This window comes from Acanthopagrus latus, chromosome 12, assembly GCF_904848185.1.
Source record: "Acanthopagrus latus isolate v.2019 chromosome 12, fAcaLat1.1, whole genome shotgun sequence".
NCBI lineage: Eukaryota > Metazoa > Chordata > Actinopteri > Spariformes > Sparidae > Acanthopagrus > Acanthopagrus latus.
Window position 1 is genome coordinate 9749168 of NC_051050.1, and position 26123 is coordinate 9775290.

A 26123-nucleotide genomic window follows, 5' to 3' on the forward strand; every position below is an offset into this window, starting at 1 on the left:
ATATATATCTTGAATTGGGTTTTTCATTAAAGTAACCAGTAAACAGTGTAGTATAAAATTAATCTCCCTTTGGAAGTAACGCTGGTTTAGGTTGTTAGCAAGCTGGGTATTGTCTGCAGCTCACTTATCAGATGAATCCATTCCTAAGCCCTCTGCGCTTGCATTTTTGGTTGTGCACAGGGCAAAAAACAGAAAGCAGCATGCAAACTCTACATCACTCTGACTGCAGCCCAATGCACACCCCTTCAGAGTGGAGAGAAATCTGAAACTTGACAGGCCTGACCTATTTATGACTGTGAACGTATGATTGGGAAATCTTTGTTTGAGGGAGGGACTTAGCGAGCAATTTCTGCACTGTCTTGTTTCATACTGAGTGGATCGGGATCATTAGTATAGCCTACTTTTAAGTGGATATACTGCCAGCACTAAACAGTTTCCCAAGGTAGTGGCCCGCCTTTGAAGCAAAGCTGTGTCACTTGTGAATGCACCCGAAAAAAATTCACCCTAGATAATGTAAAAAGTGTAAAGAACATCAACCTTTCATCATAGATTCTATCAACCCTTCACCTCCAGAGTGAGAGTGACTGGGTAGGTGGCAAAAGATGTGATAGGAAGAGAAAAAAGTAGGGGGGAGAGAAAGAAAGACAAGGACAGAGTGAAAAATAATGAGACAAAGACATTTTCAGGTGAACACTGTGAATAACCCCTAGAGATGTAGATATAGATAAACTTTGGGGGGCAATGGTCCTGCATTAACAGATACATGCAGGACAAATATCAGCGGCTCATCTTATTCACTTTCCCCCCTACACGCACACCAGAAGTGATTTTCTTGATAAAAAATCATTTTAAAGTGACGCATGCCCACCAAAGCCAAGGATGGTTCCCTGATGTGGCAGCCAGCTGAGCTATAAAGATAGAAAATGCTATATAATAAATGCCCCCTTTGAGGGTTGCATTGCCTGAACCGATGTGAGTAAAACACTTTCCATTTGCTTCAGGGAGGAATTGGTTTAACAAGGAGGGATGCTCTTGGCAGACGCTTTTACGGCGCTTTAAAAAGGCAGCTGCATTTGCTTATTTCTGTATCTTTCGGTGTTTAGGACAAGATGTTTCGGTATCAGCTGAAACACATATCCAATGTTTTGATCAAGTGTTATAAGATCTCAGGTCATTCAGCCTGCTATTTTGCTCATTTCCCTGTCTAGTATGGCCAGTGATGTTAACATAGACTCAGCTCAGTAGTTTCACCTCACTGTATATTATGCATGAAATCTGGATGATTCACGAAGACTGAGCACAAGGTGGACATGACATTGAGTTAGTGTTTCTCTTCCTCAGATCTGATTCACCCAGGCGTCAGTCTTGTTAAAATAAGATCAAGACTCCTCTTCCTCAAATGCCACCATGTTCCATTTCATCGGGGGGGGGGGAATCATATCCCATTATAAGAAGAGTTAAAACATGGTATGATGTGGCGAGCAGGAGGTGCTGTTAGCAGTTCCCGAGGAAGTCAAGGTCTTGTTTTACAGCCACTGACCCTGAAACAGACCAGATTTATGAAACACCTGTCTTGCACAGGTAGCTTGCTTGTCGTCATTTACATTTCTCCAAAACCGACTTTTCATTCTTCACCAAAAGAAAAAAAAAACATTGAACAAAAATGATACTTTATGTGATTAGGTACTCAATTACGTTTGAAGTTTGCTTTAAAGAGGAAGCATTTTCTCATTATCAGACAGGAAATGTACTGCTGTGTCAGCAGTGACGGCTGTGTCGCTGAATTGCTGCTACTGAGTGAAGGAAGGTGACAACAGGTCAGAAAAACACTGCCCTTCAACTGCTCTGTGTGCTTTTACGTGTCTGTGTCATATTCTACAGTATGTCTGTAGTGTTACAAGAACTCAAATATCTCAAAATATCTTCAAATATCTGGATGATGTGCAGCTGCAGCCACATGAGACATGTGACAGACATGTGCTGCGCTGCTAGTGTAGGTTGCTTTCACCTGCTAAAATGGAAATTAAAAGCAAGAGGTTCCACAGGTGCACACAGCGCTCACACAGGCAGTGAGGACCGGGTGAAGGCACAGTTATGCTTGATCACTCTGGTTTGCCTTGATTGGCAGCTGATTCTGAGTCACCTCAAGGAAGAGAGATAGTCGATTCCCTCAGAGAACAATGGTTACAATGTAACCTACAGATTCTAAACCTTGTTCTAGATTTAAAAAGAACAAATGCCTAAACTATCAGAAAAGTGATGTGGAGTATATATAGAAGTTTATATGTCTCTAAAATGTAGTGATGTACTTAAGGACTTACTTATGTAAATGTACTTCGTTACATTCCATCACTGGAGCTGAATAAACACATCCTCGTTGCCACAGCTACTTCCCCCCCAAGACTGCGAGAGTTTAGTGGATGTTCACATGTATGAGTTCATGACCATCCAAACCCATCACCTGCACAGCAGTGTGTCAGCCCAACCACCGCCAACTAGTGTGATTAGAGGGTGTCAGTAGTTTGATAATGAGGGGAGCCAATCAGTATCAAGCTCAGTTGTAATGAGTACCCTGGAGTTCTGATTAAGTGAGTGGAGTGGTGGAGGTTTCTGCTCCACAGCCTGTGTAGTACCTCCCCACCCGCTAACTGCTCATGCATGACTGGTAATTTCCCATAAAATCCCTTATAAAAGAGTTAATCGGGAACACCTGCATGTACTTTCACAGCACACAATCTGGACATGATGTTTGTTTGCCGCATTTCATGTTGGTTATACTAGTGGGACAGAGCAATTTTGGAGCAAACTTTGGATGAGAAAGCATGTGTCTGACTTGCTAAGAAGCAACTTTCCGCTGCAGGCGGAATCCTGAAAAAACTCAGCTTACACAACTCCCCTCCGCCGACATGCCCTGTTAGTATTAGTCTGCAAAGTGTCTCTAACTCCAGTTTCCAACAATGAATCACACTCAGAAGTTATCGAAGTCTTGACTCGACACGAAGTATTAACTCTTAAACTGTAATATGTGACCTTTTGCTAAAATGTGACATTTCACTTTTAACACGCAGCACCGTCTGCTCTGTCAGGAATGTGCAGGAGCATGTCACTTCTGCTGTGTACAACGAGGATAAAGACACTCTCCCCAGGTAGCTTTAACATCTACAAGCTGCAGTGAAGACACTGACCTTCAGACGGACTAGTTGAGCTGTCAGGCTGACTTAGTGCCAGTTAAAGATTTAGGAAAGTAGACAAGGTGGTGGAAAGAGGAATTTTCCAGCGAGCGAGGTGACACCGCGGAGATATTTCGGAAAAGGTCACATCATTTACATCATTACCTCCTGAAGGCATGCGGGAGAGTGGTGCATCAACTTGCACAGAACGGATGCCTGCATTCTTCCTTGCATCCAAACATATCCATTCCACTGGACAAGTGTGCTTGTTTGTGTGTGTGTGTGTGTGTGTGTTTGTGTGTGTGTCTGCCCTGGTATCTGACACTCTCAGACAGCCAGTAGCATGGCTCAGTGAGAGAGATGGCGTGATCACCGGACCGTGGTCTGTCTTATCCTGTCACACACACACACACACACACACCCACACACACATTCGATATATCCACAGAGGCCACGAAGATAATACACCTCTCCAGTGCTGGTGTTACACCATTAAACTGAGTTTTTTTTTTTTAATATAAACTAACCAAGTGTAAAATATAATCATACGTTTAAGCCTGTAAATCACAGGTACAGAAATATCTGGAAAACTGCCTAAACCGGTTTAACCTCTAAACTGGTTAATCCTCTTAGATCAATACCTGCTGAGCTCCACTCTTCAGAGGAATTCAACAAATTTACCCTTACTTTAGATATAAAATTCCCAGTATTGGGAATAATGTAGAGGTGTTTGAATCATGACTCATCTGGATCTTTAATCCAGGTCTTTAAAATAACCCATGAGTCACGAATCTCTAGTATCATTAACTCGAATCACTTGAGTCCTACTATAATCAAATCTAAAATGATAAATAGCATCATGCGGAGACGTATACATAGCAAGCTTGTAGCACACTAGCTCACGAGCCGATATCGGAAACACCCGTAGCTCGCAAGCCTGCACCAGAAACACAGCAGTCTTGGAGCTTGAGACTCGAGTCAGAGCAGGATAGGGCAAACAGCCGGCTACATTCTGAATGAGTAGCAAACGAGCAAGTGAAGTCTCTGGGTTAGATGACTTCGAGTCAGTGTGAAAAGCACATCCCTGTCATAGTATAACAGAAGTCATTCTTCTACTTCGTAGGTAACATACACAATGTTCTGCAGTAATCCTAGGCTGCTGTAGGTTTGGTTTATAGATGTAGCATAATAAAATGAAATCAGGTAGATCAGTCTTTTCAAAATAAAATAATTATATATGAATATTATATATAAATATTAAGTAGTATATCGTTAGTAGGCTATTATTATCTCTCTTTTGCAGCCCAACCTGCCTACCTTCTAAAGAGTTACCTTAATCCAGATGTTTCTGAGAACTACAGACTGGTCTCACAGCTTCCATTCCTGGGAGGGGTATGCAATAAGACATCAACAGTTATGTATGTACGTCATACAAAACATTCAGAAAGTGCCCTGGACCAAAACACATGTTCATACCTAAACGCTGAAATAGATCAATTGCCAATTACTTCCAAAATATATGACCGTTAGAGAATACTAGCAACAGGTGACGTAGGATGATTGGTTAGGTTTTGAGTTAAAAACTACTTGGTTGGGTTCAGGAGAAGATCACAGTTTGAGTTAAAATAAGTATGTTATTCTCGTCAAAGGTTACACTGTGTACATAATGTATATTAAAGCTCCTGTTGGTAAGAAAGTTGATTTTTCAAGACTTATTCCCAACTCATCAAATTCCAATGCTTTCAGATGGCAGCCAATCAACAGGAGCTTTAGGTACATTACTTAAATTGAATTAATTCACCATTAACTTTTTTTTATAAACATGACACAAACAGCACTCTCCTGAGATTGTTTAAGCCATCCATCAGCCCCACCTCCTCTGTCGTTGGAATTTGTTGCTCTAAGGCTACCTTATACTTCCTCCCTTGTCCCCATCTAAATTACTACAACCACTAGAGGTCATTTGCTTACAAAAGACATAAATATAGGATGTACTAAGCCACTTGTACAGATGCCCTTTACAACCCTTTTGGTTGTAGGTGAGGACATGCTGCCCGATCAGAGTTGATCTTAAAATAAGCTGCAACAACCATCAGTTTCTGTCCTGCCACTTCTTGACCTCAGAGAGTCTTCCTGGTCCACTGCTGTTAAATTTGTATATGCTCCCGCTTGGGTCCATCGTTCCGTAAAACAACATTTCATATCTTTCATATGCTGATGAAACACAGTTATACATTTCGGTTTCTGCCAACTACCTTAGTCCAATGGATGACCTCATCCAATGCATTGCTGATATCAGACACATGGATGGCCATAAACATAACAGAGATTCTATTAGTATTCGTCTTTGAAAAAAGAGATACAATCTTTGAATTGCTTTCAGTGAAAGCTTGTGAGCATGCTGAAAAAAGTCCCAGAAGCACATGTCTTGTATCTCTGGGATTGCCTTCATGTTATCTTCGAACTATATGCATAGTCTGATGCTCCCTGTCACAGTCAGATTCTGGAAAGCTGGTTCATGTATTTATTTGAAAGATACTAGATAACTGTTGTGCGACTTTTACTGGACTGAGCAAGCACATGTTAAATAACAGCTATAGTTTATTCAGAATTATGCAGCAAGTCTATTGACACAACCCACAAGGTTTGAACACGTTGCTCCTATTTTAAGTTCCCCTCACTGGCTTACAGTTACACAAAAAAAAATAAATAAATACTTTAAAATTCTGCTTGTTGTTTGGAAATCTGTGAGTGGTTTAGCTCATTCCTACATTGTTAACTTGCTTGTTGAATATACACAGGACAGATCATAATGATAAATTATTATTAAGGAAAGGTCTCCTCACTATACCTAGTATAAATCTGAAACCAGCTCATGGTGCCATCGGTCATTATGGTCTTACTCTCAGGAATTCTCTGCAACATGGACCAAAAGCTGTATTAACTTTGTGCCTTTGTCACAAGTTTGTAGTTCTAGTTAATTGAAAGTGTCTGGTTAATGGGTAGAACTTTTAGAATAGATTTTTAGATTTTAGAATCAGTATTCATAATTTTATTCGCTTTTCATAACAGCTTTTTGTGTTATTATTTTAATACCTTCCTTATTTGATATGTTTTTATGATCCAATGTTCCGTTTTATTTTGAAGAACATTGTGTTTATGCCCGTTGCATGAAATCTGCTAAAGAGACAAAAAAGGCAGCCAGCAGAAAACCTTTGTCACAGCTGTGCATCATCACTTTTTGTTCCACATAATTATATATATTATTCTCCCTTATTATGGTTTTATTGAGAGAAAGAAAGGTAGAATTTTAGCTTTTACTGTGCATTACCAAGGGAATATACGATATTGATATGTGACAATTGATATTACACTTTATTACGAGGGTCTTCATTAGTCACCCTTGTACTGTAACCATCATGTAACCAGCTTTTGATCGCCGCTCCTATTTGATATCACGGTCTTTACAAGAAAAGAATACTTATTGTGACATGTTTGATGTGCTGATTGTCAAGTCAAGTCAACAAAGGTACATATACTGTGCAACCAGAGCTTAAATCTTGAATCTAATATTCACTTTGGAAAATGTCAAATATGGAAAGTACTATGTTCTTCTCAATATGTTCTTTTGTTTGTTTGTGTGTTCCAATGACTCCTGGAACTGGCATTTTCTTTAGGTTATTTCCAGGGACATACCTATAAAGAAGGAAACATCCAAGATGCACATGTGTATCCATAGGTTTTGATTATGGTAAGACATAAAATGATCTTTCTCCCTCTTTCCCTCTCATCCTCCCCTGTCATTTCTTCCCCCTCACTGCCCTCAGATTTCTATCCAACACATCATTCGAGGGCCAGAGCGGTTTTATATCCAGAGACTCTCACAGCCAGATTGTCATCTCAGAGGCCCATCACTACATCTGGTCCCTCCAGCTGGACCCCCTGGGCCAGCCAACATGGACCCGCCTGGGACGCTGGCGCAGAGGGAAAGTTCTGATGGATCAGGGGGCCTGGCCGGGTCATCATGGCTCTGGGGTTGGAGGGGACTGGCGCCGAACCTCGCGGCTGCACATGCGCGTGGTGACGCTGGTGGAGCACCCATTTGTATTCACCCGTGAGGTGGATAGCGACGGGATGTGTCCCGCGGGCCAGTTGTGCCTCGACCCCCTCACCAACGAAACCTTGGTTTTGGAAAAGCTTTTCCAGAACCTTAAAGGACGCAACGCATCTGTTCCCACGGACTACAAGAAGTGTTGTTATGGTTACTGCATCGACCTGCTGGAGAAGCTGGCGGAGGACATGGGCTTCACCTTTGACCTCTACATTGTGGGCGACGGGAAGTATGGGGGCCTTAAGAACGGTCGCTGGACAGGACTGGTGGGGGATCTGCTCAGCGGCGCTGCCCACCTGGCAGTGACGTCGTTCAGCATTAATTCAGCCAGAAGCCAAGTCATCGACTTCACCTCTCCATTCTTCTCTACCAGCCTGGGAATTCTGGTCAGTACTTCTCCTCCTCTTGCTCTCTCACGCCTCATCTCTTCTTCATTTTACAGCGATTCTTTCTCCTCTCCACTTGTTATACATCTCACTTCTGTATCTGCTCACTGCAGCCTTCCTTCGCTCTCTGTCATTGACCTCACCTCAGCTCTCTCCGCTTTGTATGCTGGTGGTCAGTATCAATATGGCAGCGTTTTATTGCTGCAAGTCCGACCTTATTGGATTCTAATGCAATTCCCCATATGGGGGGCGAGACTGGCGAGTGTATAGCTTTGTGGGGGTGACCCTATTACTGCAATTACTATGGCTAGTCTTGCTGGCTGACAGGCATAGTGATGGTGGGAATCACTCTCTCCTCTGTTCCTCTTAACATGCCACTATGGGGGCGGGGGGGCAGCCTCTTCTTATATTTGTGCTGTCTTGGGTTTTTTTGCTGTTTTCACTGCGAGCATCTCTCTCCCAGGCAACAGTGTCACAAACAGAACCTCTACCAGCAGATTTGCATTGGAACGGTTTACTGGTGGCGTTATGAAGCAGATTTTTGTCCAATTATAGCCAGACTGGTGAATCTGTGGCTTCCCTGGGTGACTTGTTTTCATTAATTATAGTACCCCCATCTTGCTTTTTTGTGAAGCCTCTGATCCTGTTTCAGTTCACCGGTGGAAAAAGCCAACGTGTAACCATTTAGCAAATATGCAAATAAGTGAACACTTTAACCCCACAATGAAGTAGCTGTGGCATATATAACAACACAGAGAGACAAAAACAGATCTAAATACTTTCTGATTCCCGCCCACACCTGTTTGCAATTTTTTTCTAGTTTACTTTGAGGCAGTTTTTATTTTGGTTAAGCTACACATGAAGAAAAAGATGACAATGACACCAATGTCCTACTCTGATCAGTTTTGAAGGTTTTCCGATCCTTTGTCCCTGTCCCAGGTGCGCACCCGTGACACAGCCGCACCCATCGGTGCCTTCATGTGGCCTCTCCACTGGTCCATGTGGCTCGGCATCTTCGTCTCCCTCCACGTCACCGCTGTTTTCCTCACCCTGTACGAGTGGCACAGTCCGTTCGGCATGACGCCGCGCGGACGCAACCGCGACCGGGTGTTCTCCTTCTCCTCGGCACTCAACGTGTGCTACGCCATTCTGTTCGGGAGGACTGTGGCCATCAAGCCACCCAAGTGCTGGACAGGTCGCCTGCTGATGAACCTCTGGGCCATCTTCTGTCTGTTCTGTCTGTCCACCTACACTGCTAATCTAGCTGCTGTCATGGTTGGGGAGAAGACCTATGAACAACTGTCAGGGATACATGACCCAAAGGTACACAAGTCAGTTTGTATACTTTACTATTTTATTATTTATTTGTATTTTATTGCCTACTTTGATATTTTATTCTATTTTAATGTCTACTTTAATATTTTATTTTATTTTAATGTCTACTTTAATATTTTATTTTATTTACATCTTCATCTTTAGCGCTTGTTTCCATTCATGCGATATTTCTATTTCTACTTTGCACGGAGCATTGGAACAAAAACAATTTCCCCCCGGGGATTAATAAAGTATTTTGAATCTGAATCTGAAGTCTGAAGCGGAAGTTTAAAGTTCCTGAGTATTTACTTCCTTGATCGTTTCTTCTTCTTCATTAATACACTCTTTTCTACCAACGTTAGAGCAGTTTTGGTTATTAGTTTTGACATGAGAGGATTCTGCTTTTTTCTACCTCTCTGAGTTTTTCTCAAGACACAGTTAGAAAACGACAATGTCACCAACTTCCTCACACTAATCGGGATTAACGTTTGAATCAAATCCTTGGTCAGTGTCAGTCAAATAAGCCTTAAGCTCTTATGAAACTCTACCTGAAGACTTTTTAACTTGATTATCTTGTCATGAATATTTAATGTGATTGAGAACGACGTTTGCAAGGGCTTTAGTTTAATCCAAATACACTCACAGTTTTCTTTAAATAATGTTTTCGTCTGCAATTTAGATATGAATAATAACATTATTGTTCTCAGATGTGAAGTGTTTTTTTCACATTTCTTTCAGAATATGGTTAGAAAGATAACATTTTTTTGTTTGTTTTTTTGTTTTTGTTTTTCTGGTACAGAGTTGTTTAAGTTTTACTTTCTATGCAGTTTCTCTGGAATTCCTCAAATTTGAATTTGTACATTATTTCATTGTTTTAACAAGAACATTTCCTTTGAGTGAATAAACAACATAGTGGCTGGGGTGGATAGTCAGTGAACAAAGTCTAGGACTGTATCCAGACCAGTCTGTGGATAGGTTTAGGCAACAAAAAATGCTTTGGTTAGGGATAGGGAAATATTGTGGTATTGGTTGAATGTTCATAACAAAAAAAATAAAAAAATTGAGAAAACACAACATTTTAAAGGAAAACTGCATTTGAGAAAACACAAGATTTCATAAAATAAAATTTCAGAGACAATATTTGAGAAAACATTTGAAATCACAGAAAAGGTGAGACAACCCTTCTTGGTGCTGGACAAAACCCAGTTCAGAGCCATTTCCTGTTCTAGTCGTCTAGACTCCTTCATTCCTCGGACACTCACCTTCGTCTTAATTAATTCATGCTTCCTTTCGGGGCTTCTGAAATGTCATTGTGTTTTCTCAAATGTTGCTGTGTGCTCTGAAATATGACGTGATGGTGTTGTGTTTTGACCCTCAGGGCCACCGTAGTCACTGCTGATTCTTTCTTTAAACAGACCACAACCTTTCCCTAAGCTTAACCTTAAGTGATGCCACTTCCTAGACATAACTATAAAAACAATTAATAATTCTCTAGTCACTGCGAGTGGATAGTTTATTGCACGATTGCCCCTTTTTGACAGAAAACATTTAATTACATTATTGGTCAGCATCACTAAAATCCTCTGTATCATCATTTCTTTGACCTGCCAGATTTATTCACTGATAACATTTCTTCATTATGTTAATAGAAAACATCATTTTGGGAAAATTGTTTTTTACTCCAAACATATTAGCCGTTGAAAATCAGTTGTATATAAATTTCATTTCTGGGACAGGTCCGTCAGTTCACGATGACTAACAGGCTGCTGTAGAGTTACTCTTGGAACAATTTGTTGATAAAATTGCAGACCTAAAAGGGTAGGTGGCCTTTAGGAGAGCCACGCCTGTGAAGAGTACAGTCTTTTAAAGTCAGCAAATATATTCTTTAATTAAATCCACCTTTGTGAGGGCAATTGGTGTGAAGTAATTAATGCTTTTTGTCAACTCACCAAGTCTGTGAATCAAAAGAAAGTGCAGGGATATTGAGATCTGGTTCCAGAAGAGAAAAGGAGAGAAGCCAATCTGTATGAAGTTTCAGGCAAACTTTGCTGCTGCATCTGACAGAAGAAACTCCAACTGATGAGAAGAGAAACTAAAGTGAGAAATATCAATATTAATCAATATCAATGCTTCTTTCCCTCAGTTGCACCATCCCTCTCAGGGATTCCGATTCGCCACAGTGAAAGAAAGCAGCGCTGAGGACTACCTCAAGAAGAGTTTCCCTGAGATGCACGAGTACATGAGAAGATACAACGTCCCGGCAACACCAGACGGCATACATCATCTCAAGTAAGACTTAATGCTGCATGCATCTTGCAGACACACTCATAAACATTCAGGCCCATGACCTACGAAATCACGCTCTGTCATCACTGAGCCCGGTACTGCTGTTATCTGTACTCTAATATTCAGTAACTACCTTAAGTCTGTATCTCATGCTGTCATCCTTCCCTGAAAATCAACTTCTCTCTGGTTGCATAAATGGAAAAAAAAAAAAAAAAAAAAAAAAATCTGTACCATTTTGCAAAACAGGAATGTGAGCTGCGTGTCCAAGGAAAGTTGAAATGTGAAGGAAAAAAAAAAAATCAGTCTCTCCCCACCCCGAGCACGCCTGTTTGCATTCAGATATCCTCCTCCTTACCCTGCCATCGCTGTCATCCTAAGCTGCTTCGACATTCAACCGGCATCCCCGCGGAGCAAAGCAGAATATAGTGAGGAAAGGCAGCTGGAATGCGGGTCTTGGCTGCATAGGACACAATTTGAATGGATGAAACAAGATTTGTTTTTTGTTTTTTTTTCACTGAGCTTGTAATATGCTGATTAGAGGGTTTAAGGGAAAATGTCATCTTTAGAAAATTACATCTGGGTAACAAGACAGCATACAAGTGTGTCACAGTGTGTGCAGTGTTACCATCAGTGTGTTCAGGGTTTACTCCCCAAGGGACACACCACTGGTTATCATTTACATAACCACATACTTCATTTTAAATTTATTGCATACTTAAATCCACTGTAATAGTATATTGTATCTATTGTATTGTGTTGTATGTGGAGATTAAATGTAGATTTTGGGGATTGCCAAATGTTATTACGAATTATATTTTGTATAGTTTTGATTGCAACATGGAACAAAGACATTTTACATTTCTAACCAGAAGTTGAGACCTCCAGATGTGATGAAAAAAAACTCATACTGATATTATGATTACAATATGATTTGTGGGAATGATTATGGGTGGGATTAGGGGGTCGTATTACAGTTTAAACCGTGAAAGCAGCTTATTTCAACCTATGTAGACGTTTCTTGCTAGGCGGTCACGTCTGACCATTGCAAAAATTAACAGCGACAGGCGTACCAGACTTTCATTGTATGGTCGGAGTTGGTAAGGCACTAAAACTAGGTGTAGGAAAAATTGTGGTTTGGATTAAAACGACTGCCGATTCAGTGGTGTAGGAACCCAAACTACATATGTAACTTAAGTGATATGAATTAAATATGTAAGTAAGTTAAAATATCTCACCTTTAATACATTATTTGAATTATTATGACAGCAAAGGAGGAGGACTGGTGAAGCAGTATAAAAGGCGAAAAGGTCTGATTAAGGAAGAGGTCACGCAGGGAGCAAAGAGTTATTTTAACAAACCACTGTAGTTAAGACATGTAGCTAACATTAGTTACATAAGTGATATAGCTATTTAAAACCAAACCATGATGCATTCCTAAACCCAACCAACCTAACCAAGATTGTGGGTAATGAACAACACAGTATGCCACTGTCTTTGAGAGACCCGAGAGGCAAACAAAGGATGGGCGATCCTCAGTTACATATCACACCCTGTCGGTGGTGAGTATGAGTTGTTACCATCAGTAGTGCCTTAACTGAACCAAATAGCTTCCCACTAAATCCAGTCAACCTTAAGATGAAGGTCGCTTGGAACAGTGATATATGTCGTTATGTGAGTCATTGGCAGTCCACTTAGTTGATTTTAAATTTTTCTCCCAAAATGTGAGCTTTTTTTCGGTTGTCTTTCGGTTGCTTTCCTCCCAGCACACTATGTAATGCAATGCACCCATGTCTCGCCACAGCCACTGAAACTAGATACAACTACTATCTGCAGCCTGTCTGCTATATAATTAGAACATTTTGAGAAAGTGCACTGACTTGAGCATTATCAGCCACCAGACAACTGTCTTGTAGTATTTTGGCTTGCTCATTAAAGTGGCAGATATGCTTTTATAAGCCTTAATACAGGCTCACACCTGAAAGATAACAATTTATTTGAGTGGCTTTCATCAACCTCAGTGCTAACAGGTCATACTTCATGATGTGAAGAGTTTCCCGACACCGCTGAAACTGTTACCGTCGCTAATGGTATTTTCCATCCGCGCTATCAGGATGCATACAATTATTTTACAAGCATTATTATGGGAAAATATTGCAGTAAAGGAAGAATCCTGTTTTAATTGTATTGCCTTGGTAATTGGATGATGTCAAGGTTGTGCACTGGTCATAAAATACATAACATCGATAGCATACTCTGTTGGAAAGTCCAAGGATAAATGCTGCAACCCAATTTAGCCTGTAATAATGCACAGCCAGCTAGTGCATAGAAGATAGTGGAGGAATTTTCAAACACTGTCCTTGATAACAAGCAAAAAATACAGACAGTATCTTGAAAAAAGACTTTGTAGAATTCGTATCCCAGCAGGCTTTGGCTGTCAGTAAAGACATTTTGAGTTGATTTGCGAAAGCCTCGCTGAGAGTGTTGTGATTTAATATCTCACCTCCGTATAACAGACTTGGAGGGAATGCAAGTAAATTGGCAGAAACTGCCAGGCAGTAATTTCACTGGCATGTGGCCAGCAAAAGTATTGGAAAACCACAGGCAAGACTGGCTTTGAGAAATATGCGGTTCAGACAAGGCAAAAAAAGAAGAGCGAAGTTGAATGATTTACATCCCTTTTTCAGTGATTGCGCTAAACTGCCCTCTGAAAGGCTCGATAAAATATCCACAAGCACAAAACAATTCATTCTCTCATGCCTTTTCTTATTCATTCTCTGCCTCCAGGGTTTCTTCGCCTCTTATTGTTGAGCTAAGTACGTCTACAATATGTGTTTGATTGGGCACTTTATCTTTCATTGGACCTTGTTTGTTTCAGATCTCAAGCGGAAAACATACAAGCGCCCATGTGCTTCTAGCTATTAAACTTTACCCTACCCATGGAATGAAGCATAATAGCATACAAAGCATAAGAGTTCACAGCCCAGACGAAACAGACCAAATACAGTTTTTTAAAAGCTCGCTCGGTTGCAGCCCAGGAGTGAGATGACAAAGTGGAGTTGATTTAAGTTTAAGTCTCAGGAGGTGTTAAGGTTAATTTTTCATGTGCCACTCTGAAATGTTGCATCCTGAGTTGGTTCCCAGAAGATTTTATGTTTTCATTTCTTCTTTTTTTTTCTGTCTCGTTAGCACTATGGTTATATGTGTCCCACAGTGAAGAGAGTGGGAGAGCGGCCATCTATCCGTTTGTCTGGTCATGCATCGAAAACATTTCAAATGCCACTGATCAGACTCTCATAGAACTTACAGGCACAATTCAGGTCAACTCTCTCCTCAAGCGTCATTGTCTAAACATCCCACACAATGTTTGAAATGTCATTTTTCTTACTTGTTTCTCCTCAGTTGTTTGTTTCGTTAGCCTAAGGAGTGCTTGCTAAATTTGCATGCCAGGAAATCTTGTGTTCTTTACACTACAGCTTGGTAATAACAAGGCAATAGTGGGGGTAGTGGTTTGGTGGGTAGATTAGGGTAATATTATACTTAAATGTGCTCTGATGAGTAACACATCAAAGGACGAACATGTAATGTGAATGCCATTCATGTGGATGCCACTTGATATGCACCACCCACCCACCAACCGCTACGGACCAAGTACACTCCTTCAGGGCAATGAAGCCCCCCCATGGCAGTGGCTCCCTCAGTTTAACAATGCGCCCAGCTGAAGTGCAAAAAATGCTCAGAAAAACATTAGCTCAAGGCATCGACCTGGCCTCCAAATTCCCAAGATCCCAATCCGATCAAGCTTCCATGATATGTGCTGTAAAAAGTCAGATCCATGGAGACCCCACCTTAGAAACCACAGGACTCATAGTATCGGCTGCCAACTCCTTGATGCCAGACACCAAAATACACCCCAAGAGGTCCTGTGTTCATGCTGCGAAGGGTCAGAGCCAAGTCTCATCCCTGGTGGGCCCTCTGTGAATCACATTTGTTCTGATATGTCCCACAGATGCTCCAATCGGATTGGGATCTGGGGAATTCAGAGGCCAGGTCAATGCCTTGAGCTCCTTTACACATTCCTTGGGCTACTCCTGCGCTGCTCTTGCATTGAGAGCGGTACTCCCAAAGATACCGCCACATGAATGCCAAGAAGTGCGTTGAGATGTAACAAGATGATCAATGTTATCCACTTTACTTGTTAGTCTTTAGCCAAAAACTAGTAGTGTAATAATAATAATGAGGAAACACATTTATAGATACCAATGAGGCAAAACTATTGAGTAATAGTTAAGCAATATGTTATAAACTTGAATGGCACATACCTCCGCCAAGGCCCAAAACTCCCCTTTGATTAAATCAGGCCTTATTCCAATCCACTAAACCTTCCACAATTGCTTAACTAAAATTGTAAGATCACCAGATGTAGGATCTGCATCAAATTGTGCTAACTCATAGATGCCAGCTGTCTAAACTCACTTGACCTTATCATAAGGATCCATGAGCATCCAATGAAAATCTAAAAAAAAAAAAAAAAAAAAAAAGAATACTACTAAACACAACATTAAAGAAAGTGACAAAAAAATCCTGTATGAGTCCCATTTTCCAGATCTGCACCAAAAGTTAAAGCAAAACTCTTGACAAAATGCAACCTAGGGTCTTTTTGTGAACGTACCCAAGTCAAACGTTTGCTTAAAAGCATAATTATGATGAAAGCGCCACTTTTAAGATTGACCGTATTTTTGTTTTCAGGTCAAAATCATTTTCAGTGGGAGTGCAAGGGCAGTACTATGTTAGCATCAAAATCGCTATTTTTGAAACACTAAGAAGGCTTGTCACAACATAAAACTTTGCTCATAGTATCACCAGGGTCTCTACACATGAACATGAGCATTGAGAACATTGTTTGTGAAAAGAAAAAAAAAAAAAGAAGAAGAAGAAAGTTTTTGAACAACTCACGTTAGCAGTTGCTTGTTGTGCTCACTGCCGTCCTACCGATTGAGAAGTATTTATCTCTGCACTCGTATTTTTCTTAAATGAGGCTCCTTTTTCAACATCTAATACTGTTTTTCACAAACAACAAAACAACAAATTTTCCTTGCATTCATATGGAACGAAGCTTTAGGAGCGTTCTACCTTAACTCTCCTCCATGTTACGTTGCATTCAGAGATCGATACTTCCCGACTAGCTGGACAGCAGCTTCAATAGGGTCTATTCTAGGCTGGGACAATTCCAAGGTTTGTGGAAATTCATTTTTTACCAACCAACCAACAAGCAAACACAGGTAAAAATAACACCTCCTTGTAATGATGAGTTCAAATGTGTTGATGTTTTCACAATATTAGAGGTTAGTCTTGGTGCAATACCTTCAAAATCACATGCAAATTCCTTGGAAGTCAGTGCTATAGAATTGTTTGACAAGTGCAACATGTGCGCTGGTTGAATGCTGTATAGTTGGGTAACTATTAAAGCTTGAGCTCTCACCATTTCAGTCAAGATCATTGCACTTGTCGTATCTGCTTGCTGTGTGTTTCAGGGCTGACCCTCAGAGGCTGGATGCATTCATCATGGACAAAGCTCTGCTGGACTACGAGGTCTCCATAGATGCAGACTGTAAAACACTAACAGTTGGCAAACCCTTTGCTATAGAAGGTAAAACATGGAAGCTTATTATTTGACAATTTATTTATTTAAGAAACAAAAGTGTCATTTATGTTTTTTTTTTCCATCTTAATCAATTTGTTGAGAAATGAATTGAATTATTGCTTGATTAAGAACATTGTAGATTAAAAGTATTATTGTAAAATGGCAGAATGCCATCACAACACAATTCACTGATATGTTTTGGTTTTTAATTACCACGTTCTCTCCGTCTGCATGACTGCACCATAAGCATTTTTAGGGCAGCCCTTAAATTAACAGTATTAATCATTAAACGTTTACACATCAGTTAATCTTCTGGCTTTCAACAGCTTAGATTCTCTTCTGTCCACACTGTTAATCTCTGGTCCATTTAGCAAGCTTCTTCCTCCCACTGTGAAAATGTTCCCGTGGTGGTTGCTTCCATTACAGGCCACCGTAGTCCCAGATTCCAGAGTTGTTGTTAATTACTTAATGCACTCTTAAGCCTTCAGGATGCAATACAAATCAAGCCATGTACTTCCTACCACAGTGAGTTACTTCTGTAATAGGCTACTGCTGAATTTGTCACACTTTCCTGGCATGCTAAGGAATTTTAAGATTGACTTACATGTCAAGGAGCTGCTTTGTTTTCGAGTGACAGTGGTGCTTCTTATAAGCGCTGGTAACATTTGCCAAGACTCTCCTCTTACTGCTCAGCTGTTGTCTTTCTTACTCTTGTGCACAGCTGAAGAGAAAGACGGTAATGGTAGCACATGGAGGAGAAGTGATAATGATTCTGCTGTTGTGACAGAGGAATAACAAGTCTCTACTGTGTATTTCTACTGGCAGGCTATGGGATTGGCCTCCCTCAGAACTCTCCACTAACCTCCAACATATCAGAGCTTGTTAGTCAGTACAAGTCAGATGGCTTCATGGACATGCTGCATGACAAATGGTACAAGGTTGTGCCCTGCGGGAAGCGCAGCTTTGCCGTGACAGAGGTAAGAACAGAACCGCCTGTTACATAAAAAGCAGCACATGCATTGTTTTCAATAAGACATTTAAAGTGGCAACCGAGAACTTCCCCCCTAGCATTTCCAAGTGGCTTTAGCCTATAGTTGGCACCGCTGTTGCAAAGACAACTGGATCATTTCTGTCTTCCTCAGACTCACAGGACTACTGTGAGGTCATTCAATCATTTCAGTAGCAGAAATGGATCGGCAGTTAACCTTCTTTTTCTCAGATGGCTGCATCCCCAGTGGCAAACAAGATAAAAAGTTTTATAGTGAACACAGATGGTTACATTATTCTATATCCATTGTGTAGTGCAATCAACATTTAAACCCATTATTGACACAATGATACTTTAAATCTATTGCCAGTTTAAATGAATATTGTGTTTTAATGCACTCGATCTTCCTGTCCTATTTCCTCTTTCCTCCCTTTGTCTGTTTCCTGCCATTTTTGCTCCTCAGCTGTGTCCCATTAGTTAATCACTGCCTGTGTGTTTGAGATGTTTGCCTTCCCTCAAAAATAATAAAGCTGGTTGCCACACTGTTTATGGTGCTCAAGGTGTACAGAAACCCCCCCAAAAAAACATTTCAAAAGCTCAACTGCAATGTCTCTGTCCAGAAACCTGACCAGGTTATTCAAGATCAACTCACACCAAAACAACAATGGGAGGATTAATGGATGGATAAAAAGCACTACACATCAACCTGAGTGTTTTTGATCTTTGATATGCATGGCGGCCGGAAGCAACAAATGTGTGATACCATCTGGAAGCACAGCTTTACATTTGAACCACTTGCAGGGGCGACGATGGAAAATGAAATGTGCTGTTACATTAAATGTTTCACTTGGAGCAACCTGCTGAAAATGATCATCAGCTAATTGCATTGGTTGTCCAGACCGCTACATCTCGGTTTGGTTTTGTCTCACTGCTCCAGTAATCCTCCATTCCAGCTGCAGCAGGCAGCTACTTTCCAAGAAACAAGCAGCAGACAAACTGAGTGAGTGACTACCTGGTTAACACGGTGAAGCACAGTTAAAAAGCTATTAAAGATATTTCTCTGAGGAGTAAGTGAAGACCTAAGTGAGAGTGACTGCTGGACATGGTATGTTAGATGGCCAGAAGCATGGCTCTGAAATGAGCGCTGACATCGCTCTTACTTCATTAATTCACTAATTTATCTAATTCACTATAAAGCAACAGTCAGTATATATTTTACTGAATAAAATCTCTTTGGTTTTTCAGAATGCTAAATAAAAAATACCATTGTTTTTGAAAAGGCCCTTTAAAAGCATTATCAATACTCGGACTCTGCTTCTTCTTTCGCCATTTTCTCAGCTGTTCTCTCAACTTCTTTCTCCTCCACAACCTCCACGTACAGTAATTCCTCCTTATTTATTCAGACCCTAGCTGCTGACCCTCCAGCTGCTAACCAACCTGTGTCCCCATAACGTCAGTGCTGAACCGTTTGGGCCCCGTGGTCCAGTCTGCTCTGCTATTATCGAGCACTTAGCTCTTTTAGCAGCCTGGCTGTCTCTATACCCAGCTGTGACTCTGGAATCCCCAAAAGTGGATCCTAGCTCAATGCGGACTGCACACTCCCTATTACTGAGCATGAATTAAATACTCACTTCTTCTAAAATGAAATAATGTCCTTCATCTGCCTCATCTTCTCCCTGTATTTATACTTTTCTTTTACATCACCTATTTGTCTTAGCTAGAGGCTGACGTTACGTTTTCACAGTCATATAACCTTGACTGGTTGCTCATTATGATGTCTAATTAAGGAGCACTCCTGGTGTGTGGCTGTAAATAACAGCAATACCTAATACATAAATGCAAATTACCATTTTATGAGTTGGATATGAGTAGCAGTGGCAGTATATTCAGGTGCCACAGATTCAGTGTGGCTGAGGCGAGCCATTTTCCACTGTGTAACAGCTTGACGTGTTACAGATGCTATCTACAGCTGCAGACATTTAAATTGCTCCAGGCACATTTCATTTTTGCTGTATCATGCCTCCACCTGCCTATGCAGATGGCAGAGGAAGCTGCTTGACCAGTGTTTTGCTTCATCTGTGTGTCATTTATAGTAGCAATTTGTAAGATATGGCCAGATTTTTTTTTTATGTCTGTCTTTCCACAATCACCTCTTGTTTGGTCGGAATACAGAAAATTGTTAGTTCACCCAGTAAGATGTGAAGATATTCTAGCTCTTCGTGCCGGTTTCACCTGCTGCTGATGTCTGGCTGTCTGTCCCTGCAATCCTCTCCCACCCTCACCTGATGTGTCTTGTCACTCCCAAAGCTGTAGTCTTGGTCAGAGCTGCTGTAAATCGCCTCCATACTGTATCCACTGTCTTCAGACTGACCTCTGTTGGTCCTGAAGGCTGTGTTCAGTCCCAGTTTAGTGTCCAGCCATGTGAATTGTCATGCTGCCAAATCCAGTTGAGCTGGTCTCCATGGCCCATGGTGACTCCCCCTATAATCCAAGGTCTTGCTCCAGACAAACTCTATTGGCACTGGTTCTAGGGCTAACTGAGCTATGAGCTAATTAGCTAGTTGGATAGCAAGGAAAAAGCAAGTCTGTTATTCTGGTGATTTTCTGCTACATATGATATCAGAGATCAACTTCTGCCATATTCTACAAATGACACCTTTATCCATGCAGTTAGTCGTAGTATCAGAAGAGTTTTGGTGTTTACATAATTAGTACAGGAGCTTCGGACCACTGGGAGAAAGATGTTTTCAGCCCCGTGGGCTTGCAGTTTAGCATGCTAACTTCAATAGATATCTTTTCAAAACATACATAGACATCGTCGACATAATGTCAAAGCTGTTATTTCTTCACTTTCTGTTTATTATTTTAGTACATTTTTTGTTTCGAATGAATATTCGTATTGCCCCTTTAACTTCACATACTGTATTAGTCAGGTTCCATGCGGAAATCACAATATGTTGATCATGTGCATCTTCTTCGTTTTACATTGTAGATAAGATTGTGAAACGAGTTACGTAGAATGTGTGTAATTTGATGAAATCAACCTAAACTCATATTTTAACATGTTGCTCTCATAAAGCTTCATTGTAACCCAGAAAGTCTAACAAAAGTAGTATGTTTTGGCAAAGTTGCAAAGTGCTGTCAAAAGAAACACTGGACAATATGAGCAGGAAGGTCATGTGATATAAGCATTATGAATTACTCACGAGGCTGGCTCAGTTTAGTCCTGCTCAGCAGTTTTTTTTTTAGCAATCTTTTATTCCGATGAATGACTGCTACACCACCACCAGCAGCAGCAGCAGCAGCCTGGCATTCTGAAAAGATGAAAAATCTGATGGATTGGCCTCGGCGAGGTGGCCAATCTCTCTGGCATTGGGCCAACTCTGTCACCCCAAAGAAGTTGATCCCATTTGATGTAATAAAATCAATACCAATAAATGACATATTATTCAATTACCTGACATTAAGGGGGCCAAACTTAACATTACCAAGAAATAAATTGTGATCAAAGGCAAGAAGATTGTGAGTGTTATGTGCTTTATCGAAGGTATTCATAGATTTTTGCAGGAACTTTATACAATTAATCAGTGAGTGTAGTGAACCAAAAGAAAAAAAAATAATAACATAGAAGTAGAGCTCTGATTATAAGATTACTGTGAGAAATGATTGTTCTATATGGTCACATACAGTGAAATGCATGCCTGTGTTGCCAGGATTGGTTGAATATGTGCTTTTAAAACTGCTGAACACCAATAAGTATGAGGAATGTTGGAGCAGGTTGATACACAATAACTGTCTGACTGATTTTTAATGCACTGAAGCTAAGTATAAGGTTAGATTAATGCCTTGCATCCTCAGGATAATGCCACCCCAATTTTTTTATCTTTTTCAATTCAAATGAGTTCCCATAAAGTTTGAAATGTCTTCCCCCAGCAGTCAGATGCTACTGCTGTCCGTATCGGAGCTAATCATCCGCTCCCACTTCAAAATTTCATTATAGCCAGCTCGCCAAGTCACGGCGCCGCAATGACGAATTTAATCCATCATGTTTTTTTTTTTCCCCCCCCAACATGACTTTATAATGCAATCATTGCTGCTGCGGCTGTGTCACAAGCTGTTCCATACTCAGCAGTAAAGAGATTCATATGGGAATGTACATCTGCAGTAACCGCAACAGGTGCTCCATTAAGAAAAGTGTGATGTCACAGTGGTAGACGGCTACGCTGGCAGACTAACAAGGGAGGGGTTTTCTCCAAAGTGACACATTCGGCGTAGAGTGAGTGCAAATGAAGATGTGGGCATCAGAGACGCAGAAAAATCATCAAATCTCAGTGATTTAAAATGAGACACATGCTTTATTTTCCCAGGAGAGGAAACTAAGTGAAGGTGATATCATTTTTTCAGGTGTCTCATTATCTGGGAAATGTTCTGTATACTATAATATTCTGTGCACGGGCAAATGACATTTTCACTTCAGTCACTTTTTTACACTGTTAATTATTCATTTTGGAGACTAATATGATTCCCCCGCTGCTTCACACTGTTGTTTACTTCTGATAGGAGTGAAAAACAGAGTTGAAAGCAAACCTGAGCAACAGTCTCCTCACACTCATTTCTTGTTTCCCCCGCCGCCCTGATTGTGCTGTTATGAAGTCAAGTTATGGGAAAACAAAAATGCATGATGCATTAGGTTTGTCAGCGCAGCGTTTTGTCCATGTGAGCTGTTTTTAATGGAATTTTGACAAAATAATGGGAAGCGATGACTCCCGGGAGGTCGGCCAAACTTGCTAGAACAGAGGCGGTACAGTATGGGGACTTCTGACTGTGGTGAACACATCAGTGCGTTCACACATTCCACGGGTCAAAATGGCAAAAAAAGAAAGAAAAAAAAAACAATAATACAATTACACAAGTTTTATCATTAAAGAATGAGCTGGAGAAACAGTTCTTGGTAAACACCAAGCAAAAGAGACTGCCACACCTACAAGTGAAAACAACACCTGCTGGAATAAGATAAGGACGCCACAAACACATGCAGTTTTACGATTGTTTTCATGTTTTTTCAATAATAATACAAATATGAAACACAGGACAGAAGTAAAATAGAAGACAATAGATTACAAAAAGCATAAGACAGGTGAATGTTATCAATGTTAATGACATTGAGCTGAATCTTAATTCATCTGCGCAGTGGTAAACCTTTTGTCATTCCTCACAGGTGATTTATTCTATCACTGCCATTTTTCATGACTTTATAATCAGTTTGTGCCACATGATTTCATATTATTTTTTCTTTGTTTCTGTTTTAATGAGTCTTTTTTAGAAATACCAGTGTCTTGGGTCCAGGGGACCCCAGTCAAAAGCACCCAATTCTGCCTGTGCTGTTTAAATAATGGAACCATTTATTGTGTACATGTTTGCACTGGGTCTTAATATAAAATGCAGCACTCAATCAGGGACTGTGCAAAAGGCTGGAGATTGAATGACTGATTGTATTTGGGATAAGAACTGCATATTGTCTTAAAGAAAACTGAAGATTTTTCTTCTCACATAAATAAAACATGCAAATGACCTGTGACTCCTAAAATAATGATATTTTTTTTTAGTGAATATGAGTTAGAAAGCTTTGCATTTTAACAGTAATCACTGTTATAGAGTGTTTGGTCAGTACCACTTTATCCAATCAGGACAGAGAGCTTCATAAAAGAGGCGTTCTTGTCTGCTCGTCAACACGCAGCGAGCAGGATTCTTCCCGTTTGCTGCTATATATGGTGATTACCACTCTGCGCTCATCTGGTGAAGTAGAGAGGTGGGGATTGCTAACTGCGAAATATATAGGATTTTAGCTAAAACGACGGCAACGCAAACATCAGCTTTAATCAGACATTAATTATAGCACTATGAATGTTTTGAGAACATCTTGTTCGCATCCTGACCCGTGGCTACTCACTGCTCAGTATTCATGGGTCAGACCATATCCATCTTCGAACTGGAATTTCACTTTGATCTCAAGTGAAGATCTTTGTGGCTGGATCTTACACGGTTGTGATGAATATCTGTCCATGGAGAGACAGACAGACATATAAACACCTGCCAAAATACTCAAACCCTCCTATGTGAAGGTTCTTGCTACAATAATTGTCTCCATGAACGGATATGGATATGATGAATGATTAAACATAAAAGTTTCAATAGTGTTGTTATATGACTGTTTTACCAACATGCACTGGACTTTCTCTATTGTGCTTTACTGCAAAAACAACTCCTCCTCTATTAGATGCAATAGATATGCACCCCTGATCTCTTGTCCTCTGCAACTCCTTCTTTCTTCCCTCCATGTCTGGGCTCTGTTCTCCCCGCCTGTAACCTCTCTGACTCACCGACTCTCCAGACACTGCAGATGGGCATAAAGCACTTCTCCGGTCTGTTTGTGATGCTCTGTGTGGGCGTGGCCTTATCTCTGCTGACCACAATAGCGGAGCACATTGTGTACAAGCTGGTGATCCCGAGGGTCAAGGAGCCGCGCTTCAAATACTGGCTGCACACGAGCCAGGTACTGAACTCACACACACACGAATGCAAACGTCAATGACGCCGGGCGGGTCACACTTTAAATCGAGCCGTGGCAGCCAAAGAAGAACAACACCGCAGTCACTGGAATCACATAATAATCAACAAGTCACAGAAGTATTGGCCCAAAATTCAGTCCTAACATATTTTTAGACTCTTTCTCACGCTCATGCAAAACACACACAGTCTTTGAAGTTGCCTGTAAACAGCAGAATCACCACAGAGACGCAGACAAGAAGACTTCTGTGGCTGCTAACGTGTTGCTTGTTGTTTTTTCCAGAGATTACACCGGGCGCTCAACTCCGTCTTCAACGATGACAAACTGCCTACTGTTACCAAGCCCGAGAAGAGGTACTGTCCCCTTGTCTGTCACCCGGCGCCTGGGCTCAATACACTTTCAGTTCAATCGAGTATCCCAGCAAACAAATACATCAGCGTGAAATATTGATGCTCAGTGTAATGTTTTTTTAATGACATTGATTCGAGGACAACCCCAACTGATTGGACTGAAAAATGAACTGAGCCCAGTTGTGTTGCAAATATTCATGATGCATCCACTGCATGTTATTTTCACTTGGGACTCAGAAGCAGGCTTGTTGCTGGCTTGCAGAGGCCCCAGCATTAAAGTAATTGCGTCAGTCCACTGTTCGGAGTCGATTAGTTGAAAGACACAGCGCGCCATTTCTCCAGTCAGGTGCCACTAAGCCACAGCAGAAGAAGAGGGCACAGTAAGACAGTGTGTTTCGAAAAAGCTCCAGTCGGATGGTAAAGAAACATCTTGAAAATATGATGTAAATGTGGTATTTCTGTTTGTTTAATGTGATGGTAATGTGGCATTTCTGTTTGTTTCGTACATTGCATTTTCCTTATTGCTCCACATGGCGCTGCAGCAGATATTTTAGGTCACGTGTGTCATTTATCTACAGTATGTGTTGATATTTATTCACATTAATTTAAAGGGTACTATGTAGTTTAGGAGAACAAATTAAAACTCAGAATTTTAATATTAATAATATTAATGAGGCAACAATAAAAGAATGTAGATATTTTCGTTCCATAACTGAATAAATGAGCTGTTCTCTGAATTGAACCAGAGAACAGAGGTTGTTTGGTAGTTTTTTGTAGTAAAGCTTCATAAAGAGACAACATGCAATGCTGCTACCTTCTGCTTGAATACCAACCCGCCTTTTTCATATAAGGTGTAATAGTGAGAGAGAGAAATCCATCACCTGTGATGAAGCAGAGAACTTTAACAAGGAGAAGTATGAATGTGTTCACCATCACCGTAATGTGACACAGACACAAATGCAGATTGTTTCCATGGTCTTTTGAATAGCGGAACGAAAACAAGACTTTTGTCCGCACAAAGATGCTCATTTATTCGTCTCATTCTGCCATCATTGCGCTTTGTTGCATTTTGCTTTTATCCGCACGCAGACTTGTCCGCCCCATGCAAATGTGGATGGAAGCACGCACGTTTTCGCGTGCGTCGTGCCTTTGTTATCGTGTATTGTTTCTCCCCAGTGTGGTATCAAGCCACTGCGTCCCTTATTAAATGCAATTTATTCTCTCAGCACTTCAAATCCCCAAAACACTGCAACATAACCGTGTTACAAACAGCGCACAAAGATGGTTAAAAGGATGCCAAGAGGCAAAC

At 40.8% G+C, this 26123-nt stretch overlaps 1 protein-coding gene across 1 annotated transcript in view; it reads left to right on the plus strand.

Annotated features, from left to right (window-relative positions):
• grin3a (glutamate receptor, ionotropic, N-methyl-D-aspartate 3A) overlaps positions 1-26123 on the plus strand; it is a 57966-nt gene that overhangs the window by 20845 nt on the left and 10998 nt on the right. The window contains exons 3-9 of the mRNA XM_037116301.1: positions 6998-7667; positions 8607-8990; positions 11125-11270; positions 16799-16914; positions 17734-17885; positions 24288-24449; positions 24747-24817. Coding sequence (XP_036972196.1) covers positions 6998-7667; positions 8607-8990; positions 11125-11270; positions 16799-16914; positions 17734-17885; positions 24288-24449; positions 24747-24817 — 1701 coding nt within the window. The remainder of the gene's footprint in view (positions 1-6997; positions 7668-8606; positions 8991-11124; positions 11271-16798; positions 16915-17733; positions 17886-24287; positions 24450-24746; positions 24818-26123) is intronic.